At 50.7% G+C, this 17989-nt stretch overlaps 1 protein-coding gene across 4 annotated transcripts in view; it reads left to right on the forward strand.

Annotated features, from left to right (window-relative positions):
• MYO18B (myosin XVIIIB) overlaps positions 1-17989 on the forward strand; it is a 232041-nt gene that overhangs the window by 73922 nt on the left and 140130 nt on the right. For all 4 annotated transcript variants that reach the window (XM_055405416.2, XM_055405418.2, XM_055405415.2 and 1 more), the window contains 4 exons: positions 1519-1678; positions 4226-4409; positions 5189-5411; positions 9167-9276. In XM_055405416.2, coding sequence (XP_055261391.2) covers positions 1519-1678; positions 4226-4409; positions 5189-5411; positions 9167-9276 — 677 coding nt within the window. The remainder of the gene's footprint in view (positions 1-1518; positions 1679-4225; positions 4410-5188; positions 5412-9166; positions 9277-17989) is intronic.

Genomic DNA, 17989 nt, shown 5'->3' on the forward strand with positions numbered 1-17989 from the left:
TCTGTAGCCACACTGTTCCTTCCTGACGCACTCCTCGTCTCCATCAGGGCCCCTTCTGGGTTCTGGGATGTTTGGCACCCTGTTCTCTTGGCTTGCTTCTCATTAGCCTGACAACCTCCCTATATGCGGCCCCCCACCCAGGTCAGAGGATACCTGTCTTGTGCTCTGCTGTCTCCCCAGGGCCTGGGCCAGAGCCAGGCCCTGTGGACCCCTGCCATTGCCCCTCCCTGCCCATCTCCTGCTCTGCTCTGATGTGGAATCGAGTGAACCAGGTTCTCAAATGGATGTTTCCTGGATCCTGGCTTTCAGGCTAAAGACACAGAAAGCGGGGCCAGAAGCAGAGGTGTCCTGTAGGGTGTGGTGGGGGCAGGACTCGAAGCCCTTTCCTCTCTCTGTGAGACCTGAAGACATGGGAAGGCTCTTGGGTCCCAGGGGAGAGATTCTTGTCCTGGACTGACTGATAGACGCATTAACTCAGACATTTTGGTATTAAAAAAATTATTTTTTGCCTCTGGGCTTTCAGATTAGCTCTGAGTTAATGAGAACATTCACTCAAGCAGAACACGTGGGGCTCACTGGCTGTTGCCTCTCACCTAAGGTGCATGCTGGGCGGAGGAAGAGACCAAGGCTCAGAGGTCTAGGTGGTTTGGCCCCTGTCCCACTCTAAAAACACAATCAGGTCAGGATTTGAACCTGGGTCTTCTCTGACTCCAGGCCCCTTTGTTTCTCCCACTCTGTCCCTGGGAACCAGGTGTCCACCAGCATCTCCCAAGAATTTACTGTGTGTTTATTTGGCAACTGGTATTCCAGACAATTTTGAGTGGTACCTACATGTATTTTCAAAATATTTAATAATCGTGTATTTATTTCCATGAATATTAGAAAGTAAATATAGCTGGCACACCAAACCTGCAGTGTAATGCTTCTTTACAAATGGATTTTACCTGTAAAACTGTGAGTCGATTGAAAGAAAACATTTAAAAATGGTCCAGGTAATTCATCAGTTCAGTTCAGTCGCTCAGTCGTGTCCGACTCTTTGCGACCCCATGAATCACAGCACGCCAAAAAATCACAGAGATGGTATGTGCTAATGGTCATTGCGGAACGCAGTCATCTTCGATTTTAGAAAGCAAGGAGGAGGGGCTTTCCTTTCCTAGTGGTCCAGTGGTTAAGACTTCGCCTTCCAATGTAGGGGATGTGGGTTAGATCTCTGTTCAGCGAACTAACATCCTGCGTGCCTTGAAGCCGAAAAATCAAAATGTAAAACAGAAACAGTATTGTAACAAATTCAATAAAGACTTTAAAAACAGTCTACAGCAGAAAAACTGACAGAGGAAGCAAGGAGGAACAGAAGCAGATTGGAAGCTGTGCATGTAAACGCACAGAGCAGGGGAAACAGTGCCCAGAAACGATGGCTTGAATCGTATCAAAAGGGGAAAAGCGTGTTCTCAAAGACGCCAAGCAGTGACAGGGTGTCCTCGCCAGGCCCCAGCACTCGTGCCCTGTGTCTGCTTTCAGGAACTTCTGCCCTCCGGACCTGTGAGCAGCCCCTCCAGTGCGAGATCGCCCACCAGCTGGGGCGCGACCCTGTGCGCTATGACCTCACGGGCTGGCTCCACAGGGCCAAACCCAACCTTTCAGCCCTGGACGCCCCCCAGGTCCTGCAGCATTCAAGCAGGTGAGCCCAGCCAGGGCTGGGGATGAGTGGGGGCCATTCGAGCTGCTGGGGCCATGCAGTCATAGCAGCGCAGTCAGTGATAGAGAGCTGGTATGAGGACCCTTCCCTAATGACACAAAGACCTGTAACTCCAAGAGGAGCGGTTCTGCATCTCCTGGGACTGGCCTGAGTCCAGCCAAGGAGGAAGCCGGCTGTCTGGGGGGTGGGACCAAAGCCAGGAAGCTGTGACTTCTTATTCTGGCTTCCGGCCTTTCATTAAGTATCTGGGAGATGATGTGACTGGAAGGACTTTTATGGACATCCTCCAACTAGGGGATCATAAAACCGAGGTGATAACTTTTTGCAGCCTAAAAAAAGCTGACTGCATTTCTTGACTGCTCTGCTCAGACGTGCTGGCGAGGGCTGCCTTGAATGCAGAGAGTTATTGGAAAATGCTTGTTGGGGGAGTGTGTGTGTGTGTGCACGCGCATGTGAAGCTGAGACCACACTTACTACCTGCTGTGCACCTGGCATCAGGGTAAGCGCTTTATAAGGGTCTTTAAAATATACATATATATATTTATTTACTGATTTATTTGACTGTGCTGTGTCTTTAGTTGCAGCATGTAGATCTCGTTCGCTGGCTAGGGATTGAACCTGGGCCTCCTGCGTAGGGAACAGTGCCACCAGGGAAGTTCCTATAAGGGTCTTTTTAATCCTTACAACTGTGTCCCTAGCCCCATTTTATAAATGAGAAAACTGAGGCCCCAGGAGGTACAGTGGTTCACCTTTGACCATATGACAAAAGAGTGGCAGAGCCAGAATACAGTTTGGGTCTAAGTGCTCCTTGGAAGATGTTCTCAGACCCGGATGGTCAAAGTTGACTGGAAAAATCTAGTGGGGACTCCGGGGTGCACAGCTCCCAGAGAGCGGTCTAGTCAGCGGGCAGGACAGATGGAGGAGTCCAAGCACATGGGGCGCCGTATGGGAAGCGGGACCTGAGCCCAGCCCCACCCGGCCCTGCGTCCCCGGGCAGCCGTGGGCAGCCCCTTTCCTCCTCCCGGGTTCCTCACTTCCTTCTCTGCAGCCTCAGGGCTTTTTGGGTGAGGCCACATCGCACAGCTCTGGAGTCAGGCAGATGCTCAGGTTCTGCTTTTGCCTTTTTCAAGCTGCATGAACCGGGCCTCAGTTTCACAGTCTGAGAAGTGGGAATGATGCTGCCAGGCTTACAAGTGTGATGTAAGGCTTTGGTGACATAACAGAGTGGATGGTTTACTAAGGAACCTGGTTCATGGTTACCCCTCAACACATCTTGTGGCCTCTTTGTAAATCCCCCTGCTGCTCAGAAACCCTCAAGCTGAGTGAGGGGTGTAGAGTTGGGGAAGAGCAGGCACACCTTGGTTAACCAGGTGGCCTGGTGAGTGTGGAACCTTTTGGGACAAGGAGCAGCGTGTGCTCAGGAGTAGGAGAGTACGGCAGGTATGGCAGTAAATCCCAGCAGGGTGTCTTGCAGGCTTGAGAGCCACAGGTTGGTGAGTTTGAGGGCAGACAACACTTCTTCTTAGCCTGTGGTTCGAGTCAGGATCCCGATTCACCAGGACTGCTTGTGTAGCTTTTTGATTCCTGGGTGTATCTAGTCTCTCGGGGATGCTGGGGGTGTTCCCGGGAGGTGCTCATGCTCACTCAACCTTTGTGCCGTGTATCGGGAGGTCCAGAGAGGACCCGTGACTGCCCCAGGCCACACCACACATTTCAGACCAGCGGTCGGTTCTCCCAGTGCCACTGATGGGGCCATCCTCACGCAGGGTCAGGGCTGTGGGCACCACCTCCTCTCCCTGTACCAGCCGGGGTGCCCACAGCCTGCCTTCTCAGGGCTCCCGCTTCCAGGGACTCTCCAGGCTGCCTCTCCAGACTTTTGTTGCACCTTGAGCATCTTTGAACCATTGTCAGTCTATGTGCTCTGCAAGGCATGGAACTGCTTTCAGCAACCTCGGTGCATCTGGCAAGACTCATTTTCTTAATGGCCGTGCAGTCAGTTGGGCCCAGAGCAGGGATGAATAAGGGTCTTGAGGGCTGGTCTGCATGGGGTCTGGATTTGTAGGGGAGTTGCCCACAGGCTTCTAGTGGAAGGGAGAGGCCGGGGCAGCCAGAGAGCCCGAGGCCTTCCCTGGGTCCCAGCTTCATCCTGGGGTTCGGTAGGGTCTTCTTGGTGCTCAAACTGTCTGTTGGACAGACTAAGCACCCGCTGTGCTCAGACCAGTTCTAGAGATAACTGAGGTGATTTTACCCTCTAAGAAAGTGCTAGCTGGGTAGAGTTCCTGCAGGTATGTAAGTGACAGGAACATCCAGTAGAAGGAAGATGCTCTGAGGTCAGGAGAGGGAGAGAGGCATGAAGGAAGATGCTGGCGTTTGTTCCCGAACAAAGGATCATCTGGCAGAAGGGACTATGAACAGACTTGACAGCTAGGACATGGTTTCAGGAAGCAGATGTCCAGAGGCAAGGGGGTCCCCTTCGCTCGCCCCCAAACCACCTGAAGCCCCCTCTCTCTCTCCCCACCTACCTGCCAGGGAGGAGCTGAGGACCCTGTTCCAGTCCCGGGCCAAGCTGTCCCCCGTGTGCCGGGCCGTGGCCGGCCTGGAGGGCACCTCCCAGCAGGCCCAGCAGCGGAGCTGCGCGGTGCGGAGGACGTTCGCCAGCAGCCTGGCCGCGGTGAAGAGGAAAGCCCCCTGCTCCCAGATCAAGCTGCAGATGGTAAGCGGGGCCCTATTCCCATGGCGGCGGGGGGCCTCCCCACCCACCCCCAGGGCGAGTTATCCAGGCGCACCAGGTCTGAACTCCCCAGCAGGCCTGAAGGGACAGGCAGCCAACCCCCACGCTCCACTGAGAAAGAAGCCGAGGCTCAGGGCAGCGCAGTGAACCATCCCAGTCTGAGGCCTAAGCCTCAACTCCTTGGTTTCACTTGAGCAGCTTCAGGAAGTTGGCAGGAAATAGGTCGCCTTGCTGACCAAGGTGACAAACATCGCAGCCAGCTCTGTTCTGCCTGCCTCCCTCCCTCACCTCTCAAAGGCCAGCATGTCCACCTCCAGGCTCCCCGTAGAGAGGGCGGTTGGACCCAGCCCTGGTGTGAAGATGTCACCTGGACACGGTAATCCAGTAACAAGAGATTAGGCTGAGCTCAGGAGGGTGGGACACGGGAAGGAGGGCTTGAGGAGACGACTCGTAGCATCTTATCCTGGAAAAGCCCTCAGCCTAGGTTCTGGGCTCTAGTTTTCTTCTTGGGTGACTGGCCCCCTCTGCTTAGGGCCACTCATTTGTCCTCTCCTTGTCCCAGTTTTTCCATCTATGATAATAAGGATCGTTATAGAGGTCCTTTATTTCATGAGTACAAATTGGGCCATGGATAAGAGGTCCTTGCGGTAGGACACAGGGGCCTCCAGAGATGCCCAGGTCAGACTGAATGTATGTTTGGGGAGTGTCCAGACCCTTGTCGGTCTCACTCTGGCCCTGACCCCATCTCTTCTTGGTCCTAGGATGCATTGATCAGCGTGATCAGACGGTCTCAGTTACACTTCATCCACTGCCTGGTGCCGAGTGCAGCGGTGGAGAGCAGAGGCGGGCAGGGGTCTCCGACTCCGCCACAGCCTGGTGGAGACAAACCTGAGGCAGGCAGGTCCCTGCCCTTGGACATCCCCGCACTGAGGGTGCAGCTCGCAGGATCCTACATCCTGGAGGCACTGCGTCTGCACAGAGCAGGTGAGAGATGAGCAGGAAGCAAGCACCTTGTCACTAACTCCTTGAGACTTGCTCTTTGAGCCCAAAGTCCAACCATTCCTGAATTGGTTGTGCACTCCTGGAAGGTAGGGCTTCCCTGGTGGCTCAGTGGTAAAAAAAATCCACCTGCAATGCAGGAGATGGAGGTTCAATCCCTGAGTTAGGAAGACCCCCTGGAGGAGGGTATGGCAACCCACTGCAGTATTCTTGCCTGGAGAATCCCATGGACAGAGGAGCTTGGTTGGCTGTAGTCTATGGGGTGACAAAAGAGTCGGACACAACTGAGCGACTCAACAACTTCAACGACCTGGAAGGCTTGGGGTGTGTCTCACCCATCTTCCTTTCAACAACAAACATCTTAGGAGCATCTGCCTTGGAATTGAGGGTGGAATTTCCTCAGTCATTAATATTTGGCCTTCAGGATGCTCAGCCTGGTTTGGGAAATCCATATGGAAACAGGTGATGATTGTATGGTGTGACCATGGCATGGGTCATGCAGGGATGCGGGAGGTACCAATGCCCAGTGGAGGTAATATCTTCATTGAGTCTTAGAGGAAAGCAACTTCTTGCCTCTGGGTGGTGCGGGGAGAGGGAGGGCTTGGTCGCAGGAGCACTGTGTGCAGAGGCAGGGAGGTGTGGGAGAGCCTGGGTTTCCAGGTTCACAGTGAGCGGGGGTGGGGGTAGGAGAAGAGGGGTGGACTCACCGGGGAGGCCTAACCCCATCTTTGGAAGAGTGGCTTTCCCCAGTCCAGCTGAGGAGGTGATGGGCTTGATGGGGAAGGAGGGGTTTCCATCAAAGGAATGAAGGGTTAGACCCATATTTTAGAAAGTGGGCATGCACCAGGGTCCCCGCGTTAGCTCCTCTTCTGAGCTGAGTTTGATCTGAAATTTTCCCATTCTTTTCTGTCTCTGAGACCCCATCGGCCACCCTGTGGATTCCCTTCCCTGATAGGAACAGCTCAGGCAAAGTCAGGGGAAGGGGTGGCTGGGGCTGATTGAAGTCTAGGTGGGCCCCCACTTGTTTACTATTTCCTCGGTCACTGCCCCCCTCAGCTTGTGGTCACTGCCCTGTCTCCTCCCACGGCACTCATCCTGAGTCCTGGGCGCGAGGTGCTGGCCAGAGAAGCCGGGAGCAGCTGGCAGCAACCATGAACTGCTTGCTTCCCCCAGCATCGCATTGATTTCCCCTCCTGTCTGCACAACCGCTGGCATAGGAAGACAGACACTGTCATGGGGACACGCGAGCCGGTCACAGCCCAGGTCGTTCAATTACACCTGGCTGGCAGGAGGTGCCCTGGCCTGTGGTTAGAGCCCTTGCATGTAGGCGCGGTCAGCGAGTACCCTTCCTCCCTGTGTGTCCACCCTGTGCTGTCTCAGGGCCCAACTCACGAAGGGCTTCCAACTCAGTGACGGGTTGAAGTCTCCTGCCAATTTCTGCTTCCGAGACCTGGTTTGTTTCCTCATTGTTTTCTGCTCTGAGTCACTTCTGTCTCTCACACCATGTGAGAAATATTTACTTGCATACAAAGATCCATATACAGTTATTGATGTCACAGATTTGCAATTTAGACTGTATGTGTGTGTAACAGATATACAAGCAGGCCTTGTTCTGTTGTGCTTAGAGCACAGTGTTTGTTTTTTTTTCCATAAATTGAAGGTTTGTGGTAAGCCTGTTTCATGTCAGTCTGTTGGTACCACTTTTTCCAATAGCATTTGCTCACTTTGCATCTCTGTGTCACATTTGGTCATTCTTGCAGTATTTCTAACCCTCCACCAACAAAAACTTACAACTTGATGAAGGCTGAGATGATGGTTAGTATTTTTTATTTAGTAATAAATTTTTTAAATGAAGGTCTGCACATTGTTTTTTAGACATAATGCTATTGCACACTTAATAGAATATAGTATAGTGTAAATTTAACTTTTATGTGCACTGAGAAACCGAAAAAGTTTTATGATATTTGATTTGTTGCAGTGGTCTGGAACTGAGCCCATGGTATCTCTGAGATGTGCCTGTACACATAGACATAGGCATACATGATGCACGTATGCATATGCTGTTTTCCGGGCACTTCAGATGCTCGGGGCACCATGTGGTTACACACACTCAGTGGTGGTGTTCTCACAGAGTGCTTCACACAGTAAATGTTCATCATGTGTTACATACAGGGCAGCCTGATGGGCACAGCCCAGGCTCTGGAGCCAGTTGGCCTGTACGTGGCCGTAGTTGATACTGTCAGGCCCCTAGGTCATGCGTCCCTTTCCTGTCCTGTAACAGCTCAGGTTTCAGAGAGCTATCGAGTGGGCTGATGAATTAATAAGGGAATAAGAAAAGTGCCTGGACATGGACAAGTGCTCAAAACACATTAGCTTCTTTTTCTGTAATTATTATTGGATTTAATCCTTGTCGTGACTATGTGACAAGAGATCTTAGCACATTATTGACCAGGGGATTTTTGCAGAAACTAATGCCCCTGGCTAGCAATTTATTATGTAAATGAATATTGAAACACTCTGGTCAATAACAGTTGGGTAACCAAAGACATATTAATATGTCTCTGGTCAATAAGTTGTTATTATTCTCATTGAACAAGTGAAGAACTTGAATCTCAAAGAAACAAGAGCCATCTGTCACTGGTCAGAGGGCTAACCAGGGCAGATAGGAGATACGAACCCAGGTAGGTCTGATTCACAATGGCAGCCCTATAACCTCCCAGCCTCCAGGTCTCTATGTGGTCAGCCTTGAAGTCTGGAATGTGAGTTTAGGTCCCTTGGGGACCCAGTCCCTGCTCATCTTTGACCTCACTGTTGGTTCCTCTCTGCTGGATTAGTTACTGTCGCTATCTACATTTATCTCCCCAGTCTTTGCCAAGCCAGTGTCATCTTACTGTTCAGATCTTGGCTCATGTTATTCTCCATCACATCATCTTGTTTGGGTTTGTCTCCCCGCAGGGAGAGTTACGATCCATGTCACTTTGGGCTCCATGACTTGAACTCTAGTCCTCAGTTTCCACATCTGTATAATGGAATAGTAACACAGGCCCCAGAGTCTCTATGAAACAAGGAAGTTGTTATCCTAGTGTCTTACACACATGAAAACTCTGTAAATGGTGTTACCATGACTGTGGAACAGACCTTCTGTTTCCTGCTCTGACTTCCTCTGTCTGGACTTTCTTCCACACAGAATCCTCTGGCAGACTCTCATAGCCCCTCAAAGGCCAGCTCGAACATCACATTCTCTCAGTAGCTTTTCAGTTTCCACACAGAAGGGTGCAGCTGTGTGCATCGTACACTTTAGATTTAAAGAACCCTTAGATATGGCCTGATGCAGTGTTTCCCACGTGCAGTCTGTGGAGTGGTAAAATCTGTTGGATCAAAACATTTTCCTATGGTCCAGCATGTTTGGAGAACTCTGGGTTAAGTCACGCTAATCAGGCATCGTCCCTGCAGAGGTTCTGGAGCCTTTGACTTTGGTATTGATACACATCATGACCTTCCAAGAGGCAGAGGAGGGGGCAGCTTTTTCAAGCGTTCAGTGGAGCTCTTATGGGGTCTGTGTTCTGGGGAATGCATTTGGCAAATGCTGATGGAACCCGGTGTCTTATATTAGCAAACAGGGAAACTGAGGCCGCGAGAAGTGAGTGCACACAGCAGGCGAGTAGCAAGGCTGGTAGTAGACCCCTGGGCTGGGCATCTCACTTGGATTCTTTGTTCTTCTCCTGCTTCCCACACCCCAGGTTATGCTGACCACATGGGGCTTACTCAGTTCCGCCGAAGGTTCCAGGTGCTGGACCCTGTGCTCTTGAAGGAGCTCATATCAGCCCCAGAAAGAGTGGACGAGAGGAAGGTACGTGGACCTGGGAGTGGGGGCACGGTGGGGTGGGGTGGGGGTGTGGTGGCGCTGATGCTTCTGTTCTGCAGGGGATAGCCCGGGGGCAGCTGGGATCTGAGAGTCGGGTCTCGGGGGCAAAGATGAAGATGGCCTGACGTTTGACCCGCACCCCTACTCCAGACCGTGCCCCCTGTAGTGTCACTTACAACACTGCCCATCCCAGAACGGTCCTTCTAAAACCCTGCCTGAGGAAGTGCAGAAAAAGAATTAGAACCACAGGAAGAGCAGGTCCCAGGTAGGAGGGCTCCCAGCAGGGTGGAAGGTCATCGTTCCCGCAGGGAATTGCACTTGGCACTAGCACCCTGACAGTCTGTGAAAAGAGGGCTTGTGGTCCCAAACGCTCCCCTCAGGGCCTTTGTACAGAGGACTGTCGCCTCTCCCCAGTCCTGGCCAGGCCAGTGTCATCTTGCTGTTCAGATCTTGCTCGTATTATTCTCCATCGCATCTTCTTCTTTAAACATCTGTGTAGCACTTCAGTTCAGTTCAGTCGCTCAGTCGTGTCCGACTCTCCGCGACCCCATGAATGACAGCACGCCAGGCCTCCCTGTCCATCACCAACTCCCGGAGTTCACTCAAACTCACGTCCACAGAGTCGGTGATGCCATCCAGCCATCTCATTCTCGGTCGTCCCCTTCTCCTCCCGCCCCCAACCTTTCCCAGCATCAGACTATTTTCCAGTGAGTCAACTCGTCGCATGAGGTGGCCAAAGTATTGCAGTTTCAGCTTTAGCATCAGTCCTTCCAATGAACACCCAGGATTGATCTCCTGTAGAATGGACTGGTTGGATCTCCTTGCAGTCCAAGGGACTCTCAAGAGTCTTCTCCAACACCACAGTTCAAAAGCATCAATTCTTCGGCGATGTAGCACTTAGCCATGTCTTAAATAACACTTTTTTGGGGGACTCTGTGTTTTTGGGCTCAGAGCAAGTACTCAATAAATTGCCTGTCGGATGAATGAATGAAGACACGTACCTGACCTTGTATTGCTGCACCTGTATGTCTCCTTTCTCCATCTCTACCATAAACTTCTGAAGCCAGAAGTCTTCACTCCTAGTGCCAAATCCCCAGTGAATGTTGCTGCTGAGAGCAGCCACCGGCTGATCAACGTTGACAGAGCTCTTGACAGCTTGCCAAGCCCCAGTGCATCCTCACAACAGCCCTGCAAAACAAACCATCGCACCTCTCTTGGGAAGGCTGAAACGTGGGCTCGTAGAGGTGACCAATTGCCTTGAGGCCACACAGCCAAGCGTTTGTGGGTTTTGCCCTTGAACTCAAGTTTCTTGATTGCATGGAGGGTTGTTAAGAAAGCATGGGCTCAAGTCACACAGACCTGCAGTTGACTCCCAGCTGGGACTGTGTGAATTTAGACGAGTTAATCCATCTTTCTGCCTCAGTTTCCTAATTTGTAAAATGGGAACGATGATAATACCAGTCTCAGTGGAGCATTTGGTGGATTGTATGTAGTAGTGTAATTGATGTGCTTGATGCAGGGCCTGGCATATAGTAAGGGCTCATTATGTATGAACTGTGATTGTCGTTGTCATATCATCACCGTCTTCTAAGGATAGAGAGGTGGCAGCCAGGCCGCACAGACTCTGCATCCACAGCTCTGTTGAAACTCCCCTCCAGTGAGTGCAACCATGCACACCTGACCTCCCAGCCTGGAATCCACAGTCAGTGAGTCGCAAGGTGGGAAGAGCCAGCAGCAGAGGCGCAAGTCTGAAGCCCTTTCTTGGCTCTCCTCTGCAGCAGGGGCCAGGGCACAGGCTCCCTCCCGCAGACACGGCAGCATTTCTCATGGCACTCCTGCATCCCACCCCTGGGAGGGGACCTCAGACCCCGGCTGGTGTGGCACAGGGCTGTCCCCTCCCTGGGGCCATCCCGCTGTGGAAACCATGAAATTGCCTGGCTCAGTGCCACCAGCCACTTTACCAAGCTTCATCAGGGTTCCTTATCCTTGGTCGCCCCCACCCCCCAGTCTTGATTTCCATCCAGAGCATCTGGACTGGAACCATTGAAAGGTGCTTGGCCTCCTCTGCTGTTGAAGACAGTGCAGAAGTGGGGCGTGGGGGAGTTTTCGGTGGGGGTGGGGGGTAGCATATGGAAGCGTTTCTATTCTGGACTACTCAGCAGTTCTCTCTCGTAGCCAGACCGAAACCACCTCCACACACACATGCTGGAGGCCTTGGAAAGTGGAAAATTACAAGCAGAATGGACTGGGGAGTTTTCGCTTCTTGTTATTCTTTTTTTTTTTTTTTATTTGCTCACAAATTTCATTTGCTGCAGCATAGGATTTTGGTAGCAACAAAAGGAAACGCCAGCCTGCCTCTTATGAAAAAGCTGATAAATATTCATCTGCCAGGCAGCACGATACACCATGAATTATACATGAACACGTGCTTGGGTGGGCAAACTGTCAGTCTCTGTGTGCAAAGCATTTAAGACCTCAGGATTTAATAAGACAAGTCTGACAGATAGGAAAGGTCAATATTGTCATTAGACACTAGACGGCAGCAGAGGGAATTCACTGGCAGGGTGTGAACCAGGCCTTGGCACATCCCCTGTGTGCCTAACGTGCACGTGGTGCTTAAACAAGGCTCTCTCCCAGTGAAGTAGTCTCATTTGGAGGGTCCCTGCTGGATTTTGTGCTCCTGAAACAAAAATAGCATATGCCTTTTTTTTTTTTTTAAACCGCAGATGCACAAACTCTCATCACAAAATATCAGGCGTAATGTGAACAGGTTCCCTACCGACTTTCACCCTGAAACAGCCCTCAATTGATAAAGCCTCCCTGCTCTGGGAATTATCCCCATTTCATAGCAGAAGCAACTGAGGCTCCCACCCCCAGCCAAGCCCTGGGGTAGTGGTAGAGCCAGGGTTTGAACCCAGGCTCTCAAACTCCTCACACCGGGCTCTTTACTATGTATTGTGGTAAAATACACATAACATAAAACGTACCACCTTAACCCATTTTTAAGCATATGGTTTAGTGGCCATAAGTACATTCGTGTTGTGTAACCGTCACGGCCCTCCACCTCCAGAACTCCGTTCATTTCCCTAAACTGGACCCGTCCCCATTAAGCACTGCGTGCCCACCCTGCCTCCCAGCCAGCCCTTGGCAACCACCGTTCTGCTTTCTGTCTCCATGAACTTGGCTGCTGCACGAGCCGCGTGTAAGTGCACTCGTACACTGTCTGTCCTCTTGTGACTGGCTTATGGCACTTAGTGTGATATCCCTGGGTTCATCCATGCACTGGCGCATGGCAGAATTTCCTCTCCTTTAAGGCCAGCTTGCATCCTTGTTTGTAGCATTTTGTATATCCATCCTCTTGTCAGTGGACACTTGGGCTATTGCCACCTTTTGGCTGTTGTGAATGACCCTGCTATGAACACAGTGTACAGATGCCTCTTTTGAGACCCTTTTTTTTGATTCTCTTGGGTACATACTCAAAATGGAATTGCTGGATCATATGGTAATATTATATTTAATTTTTTGAGGAACCTCCAAACTGTTTCCCATAATGGCTATACTATTTTCTGTTCCCTTCAACAGTGCATGAGGGTTGCAGTTTCTTCACATCCTTGCCAACATTTGTTATTTTCTGGGGTGTTTTTTGTAGTCACCCTTTCGGGTGTGAGGTGGTGTCTCATTGTGGTTTTGACTTGCAGTCCCCTGATGGCCAGGGCTGGTGAGCATCTTTTCACGTTCACCCAGGACTTTCTAATGGAAGCCCTTCGAAGACAGGCAGAGTATTTGGTGAAGATTTGCACAGAACATGCCATCATGATGTTAATTTAAAATAATTATTATCGATTCCATCCAGCTGTCACCAAGTACCTGCCTTGCACCAGGCCCTGTGCCAACCACCAGAGAGACGGGGATTAACAGAAGACAGCCTCCTGAGGAAGAAGGATGAAAATTAGCAAGTCCCAGACAGAGGGGGCCTTTGGGAAGTCTCAGGGAACACCTCTAAAGCTTCTGATATTTGCAGCAGGGGTTGAGGGTAGGACATACAGGGAAGACAGAGCAAGTGATCATTGAATAGAGCTTTCTGGAATGGTTTGGAAGAATCAAGTAAGAGAAAGAGTGCAGGGCAAGCCACATTGGGTTCAGCAGGTGCAGAGGTCCAGAGTCAGATCTAGATCCAGTGTGGCTGGCGCATAAATGCTGCCAGGTAGAAGGAAAGGGTCTGACGATGTTGGCAAGGGCTAGACCATGGTCATCGTCAGCAGGGGCAGAGTGTAGGCCTCAGCAGGTGGTCAGCGATGGCAGACCGGAAGGTTATCAACAAGGGCATGGCATCGAAGACCAGATCTTTATTATTTGAACTTGCTCAAGCAAAATTATGAAGGAAGTCAAGTCTACTCTGTCCATCCCCTGGCCCTCTCTAGGGAGCAGTGTCCTCACGCTGACCTCGACCATTGAAGATGCCTCTGTCTCTTCTAGACACCCAGGCACGTGCTCAGGTCTCCAAAATGACCGTCTCGCCCTCTAATCATGGTGGGTCCCTCTCCTCTCTCCCAGGCTTTCCCCCATCTGGCTAAGATTATGCCTTAAACTACACTGAAGGCCTCCCAGAATGACCGTGAGGGGGGTCTCAGAAAGGTTACTGGAAGAGCTTGTTAGGTTCACATCGGCTCTGTCCAAGATTCTGGTCCCTTATCTCTTTGCTGCTGAGGCAGAAGTTTCCAGGTCTCCCTGATGGATGACAGGAAACCCCTGGTCTCCTTTTCCCTTCAGAGTGTCTACAGTGAGGATTGAGTCTAGCTACCAAATCTCTGTCCCCAGGGACTTGATCTGAACACAGTTACGGCATGCCTGTCTTCTCAAAGGCAGCCACTCTTGTTCCATCTCAGACCACGGTGGATACTCCTGATTTCCTCTGAACTTGTCCCTGAGTCTTTTTCTGTTTTGGAGAGGTTCCCATGAGCCTGTGGCTAGGGGCCTTGGGTAGGGAGAGAGGAAGAGAGGAAGCTTCCATTCTAAGGGTGCCATATGATTCAGGGCCTCCTGGGGCCTTGTGTTTGTGTGCATGCATGCTCAGTCACTCAGTCGTGTCCACTCTTTTTCACTTCCACGGACTGTAGCCCACCAGGCTTCTCTGTCCTTGACTTTCTCACTTTGCCATCCTCTTCCAGTTTGGGTCTACTGTTTTAATGATTCTGCTTGTTTTCTGTTCAGTGTTAACCAACCCAGTTATACAAATATGTGTGTTTTTTACTTATATGTTTGTTCATATTGCTTGTGCTTCGTGCCAGACATACTATTCATAATCATGAAACTATCGAGTTAAATAACAGCGACGTAGTCCTAACCCTTATGGAATGTTTTGATCAGTGTGTAAAAGTTTTGGTGGTTAAAAGCACGTGGTTTAGAGTCAGGCAGACTCGGGTTCAAAGCCTGGTTTCAGCCATCTCTCTTTCTGTTCATCTGTGCCCCTTGATGCTTGATAGCTATGTGACCAGGGGCAGTGTATGACAGGGCATTACAGTGCCAGGCACATAGTAGGTGCCCAGCGTATGGCAGCCATCAGCCACAGTGTGGGTTTCCTAGAGGAGGTGCTGTCCTGACAGCAGGGTGGTTGGGAAAGCGTCCGTTCCCACAACCATGGGTCCCTGCATCACGCGACCTATGGAGGGGTGAGTAGGGAGCCCTTCCCAGTCACGGCCCTTTGTGGTTCCTGGAGTCTTCTGCAGCCGGTCTGGCATGTGCAGCTTAATGTGAGATGCCAGACTGTGTGCTTTGCTGGGGGGAGGAAGGCATCCTCGTTAAATATTGGAGAGAAACCTCTGTGCACAGTTGGAGGACATGGGGACCGTGTCATTGGAGGCTGAGTTGGGTCTCTCCCGGGTACATTCAGGGCCTAGCAGTTTGAGCCCAGAGTGGTGAAGGTTGAGGGTGTGTCATCACTCTACAGTGCCCCCGAGGTTGGAAACTCAGCACATGCCAGCCATGGTGAGTTAATTAAGCCCGTTACGTGTCTTGTGAGAGTTGTCTGGAAGTCTTTTTTAAGGCCAGCATCTACGCCCCCAGAGGGTTTCCCGCGACTGACTTTGGGGATTTGTTCCTTGAACATAGGTCACACTTGGTAATTTCTTTGCATGTCTTGTAATTTTCTGTTGAAAACCGGACATTTTCAATAATAAAATATTGCGTCTCTAGATCCCAACCTTTCCCCAATTACTTAGTAACTTAATAGGACTAGATTTATGGAGTCTATCTCCCCTGTGGTGTGAGATTGCTACTGTCTCTGTCCACTTCTTAAAACTTCTTGTTTTTATTAGACATTGTGGATTCTCAAGGGTTGACCCCGTGCCAGGTCAGCAGAAGTTGGGGTCAAGCATCTTGAATATGTGACGCCTTTATCTGACTTTTTACAGTGATTTGACAGTGATCTGTGTGGTTTGGAAAGTGTGTCCAGTGTTCAGGCATTTATAGTTGTGCCGCAGATTTTACTTTCTGTGTGGCTCTTCTCCGTATTTTCCGCCTGCGCACATGGCCTTATATTTAGGTGGGAATGTATTAAGTGCCTCAGCCCCCCTCACTTCAGTGCGTGTGGATCCCTTTCAGATGGCCAGGAATGTATGGGGCATGGTTATCACGGCCGACTGTGACCGTCCCATTCCCAGTATCTCCTTGTTACAGGGACCTGGCTAATCACTGCCCCGCTGCTTGCCCCTCTCAGAAAAGCCTTAGGCTAGCTGTGCCATTGACCTTCTCCATTCGTTTGGTGCCAAGATCACTTACTGTTTCTGATGATGGTTCTGGATGTGGGATTTCTCCTCACTTTGCTCCCTGTATGTGAACCCCTTCTGGCAGCAAAGAGCTGGTTTTCATTGCTTGCCTCACCTCAGTGGGACCCCTGCAGTGACAGAGCCTGGTGGGAGTGGAAGGAGCTTGATCACTGCTGCTGCTGCTAAGTCACTTCAGTCGTGTCCGACTCTGTGTGACCCCACAGACGGAAGCCCACCAGGCTCCCCGGTCCCTGGGATTCTCCAGGCAAGAACACTGGAGTGGGTTCCCACCATTCTTAAAGGCCCAGTATGGCAACCCACTCCAGTGTTCTTGCCTGGAGAATCCCAGGGACCGGGGAGCCTGGTGGACTTCCGTCTGTGGGGTCACACAGAGTCGGACACGACTGAAGTGACTTAGCAGCAGCAGCAGCAGAAGTTTCTCTTGAAGAAATGCTTCTCAGTTTTTATTTTGTTTTCCTCTTATGCAGAGAGAAAAAAATGTTTTCTGGATATGTTTGGTTTTTGCATTTTGCTGCCTGTAGCTCCCTAGGAGCTATTTTGGCTAAAATGTAATCTTAAGTGAAACCACTGAGTTTTTGGAGGGGACGCTATGGAATGTTCTTCTCTGAGGTTAGAGAAGGAAACTTCCCCCCAGATTACAGCCTTGGTCTGGACTTTCAATAAGCATTTTCTTTTTTTGTGTGTGTTTTGGGAAGTTTTCTGTGATGCTATGATCCGTGGAATTGAAACTCATCTATCAAATTATTCTGTCTCAGAATACCTTTTTCTTGGTGGAATGTCACAATGACTTTTCTGACAGTTTATTCTGTAGATAGACTTGGTGGTTTTCAGTGAATAGGAAGTCCAAGAGGGCTGGCCTGGGGGTGGAGCGGGAGGGGAATTGGAGTCACAAAGGGACTAGGCTGGACCTGCATTTGTCCAAGGGTACAGATCTCTTGACAGGATTGTTCCAGAGCCTGCGGCCTCTGTGAAAAGAGGAAAGGGAAAGTGTTAGTCATTCAGTCATGTCTGACTCTCTGTAACCCCTTGGACTGGGGCCCGCCAGGCTCCTCTGTCCATGGGATTCTCCAGGCAAGAATACTGGAGTGGGCAGCCATTCCCTTCTCCAGGGGATCTTCCTGACCCAGGGATGGAACCGGAGTCTCCCGCATTGCAGGCACATTCTTTACTGTCTGAGCCAGACTCCATTAAATGGCTGGTGTCCTGGCCAAGGCAGGGTCTAGGGATCTCAGATGAATTTGTTTCTCCTGAAGGGGGCATTGCCTTTCTCCACACTCCCCCACTCCAACCTGCCCTGCTTCCACCCTCACTGGATCTCATCATATTTATTGAGCTCCTGCTATATACCAGATGTGGTAGAGGAAACTGATGAATTAAACATGGACTCTCCCTCCCTCATCTAGGCCAGGAACACAGCGTTAGTGGCCATGTCATGATTCAGCAAACATTCGGGAGAGTCAGGCCGTCCCTGGCCTGTGGGTGAGAGGACAGGGTGCTGGGGTGGCTGTCACGGGAGTAAATTCCCCAGTGGCCTGAGGTCCTCTGCCCCTGTCCTGGGCCTGGGCAGCAGTCCAAACTTAGAGGCTGCAGTGTGGCCTGACACACCCTGATTCGAATTTGGTTCGTGTAACTCATAACCTTTAGGGAAATGCCTTCATTCTGTTTTGTTTTTGTTTTAATATTTATTTCTTTGACTGCTCCAGGTCTTAGTTTCAGACTCTTAGTTGTGGCCGGTGGGATCTAGTTAGGGACCAAACTCGGGCCCCCTGCTTTGGGAATGTGGAATCTTAGCCACGGGACCACCAGGGAATTCTCTTCATTCCATTTTTTAAAACTTGTGGCAAAATATACATAACATGAGATTTAGCGTTTTTTGAGATTTTTAAGTGTGCAGTTTAGCAATATTAAGTGTT

Source organism: Moschus berezovskii, chromosome 19 (genome assembly GCF_049115385.1).
Source record: "Moschus berezovskii isolate FMDL1 chromosome 19, NW_MosBer_1.0, whole genome shotgun sequence".
Classification (NCBI taxonomy): Eukaryota; Metazoa; Chordata; class Mammalia; order Artiodactyla; family Moschidae; genus Moschus; species Moschus berezovskii.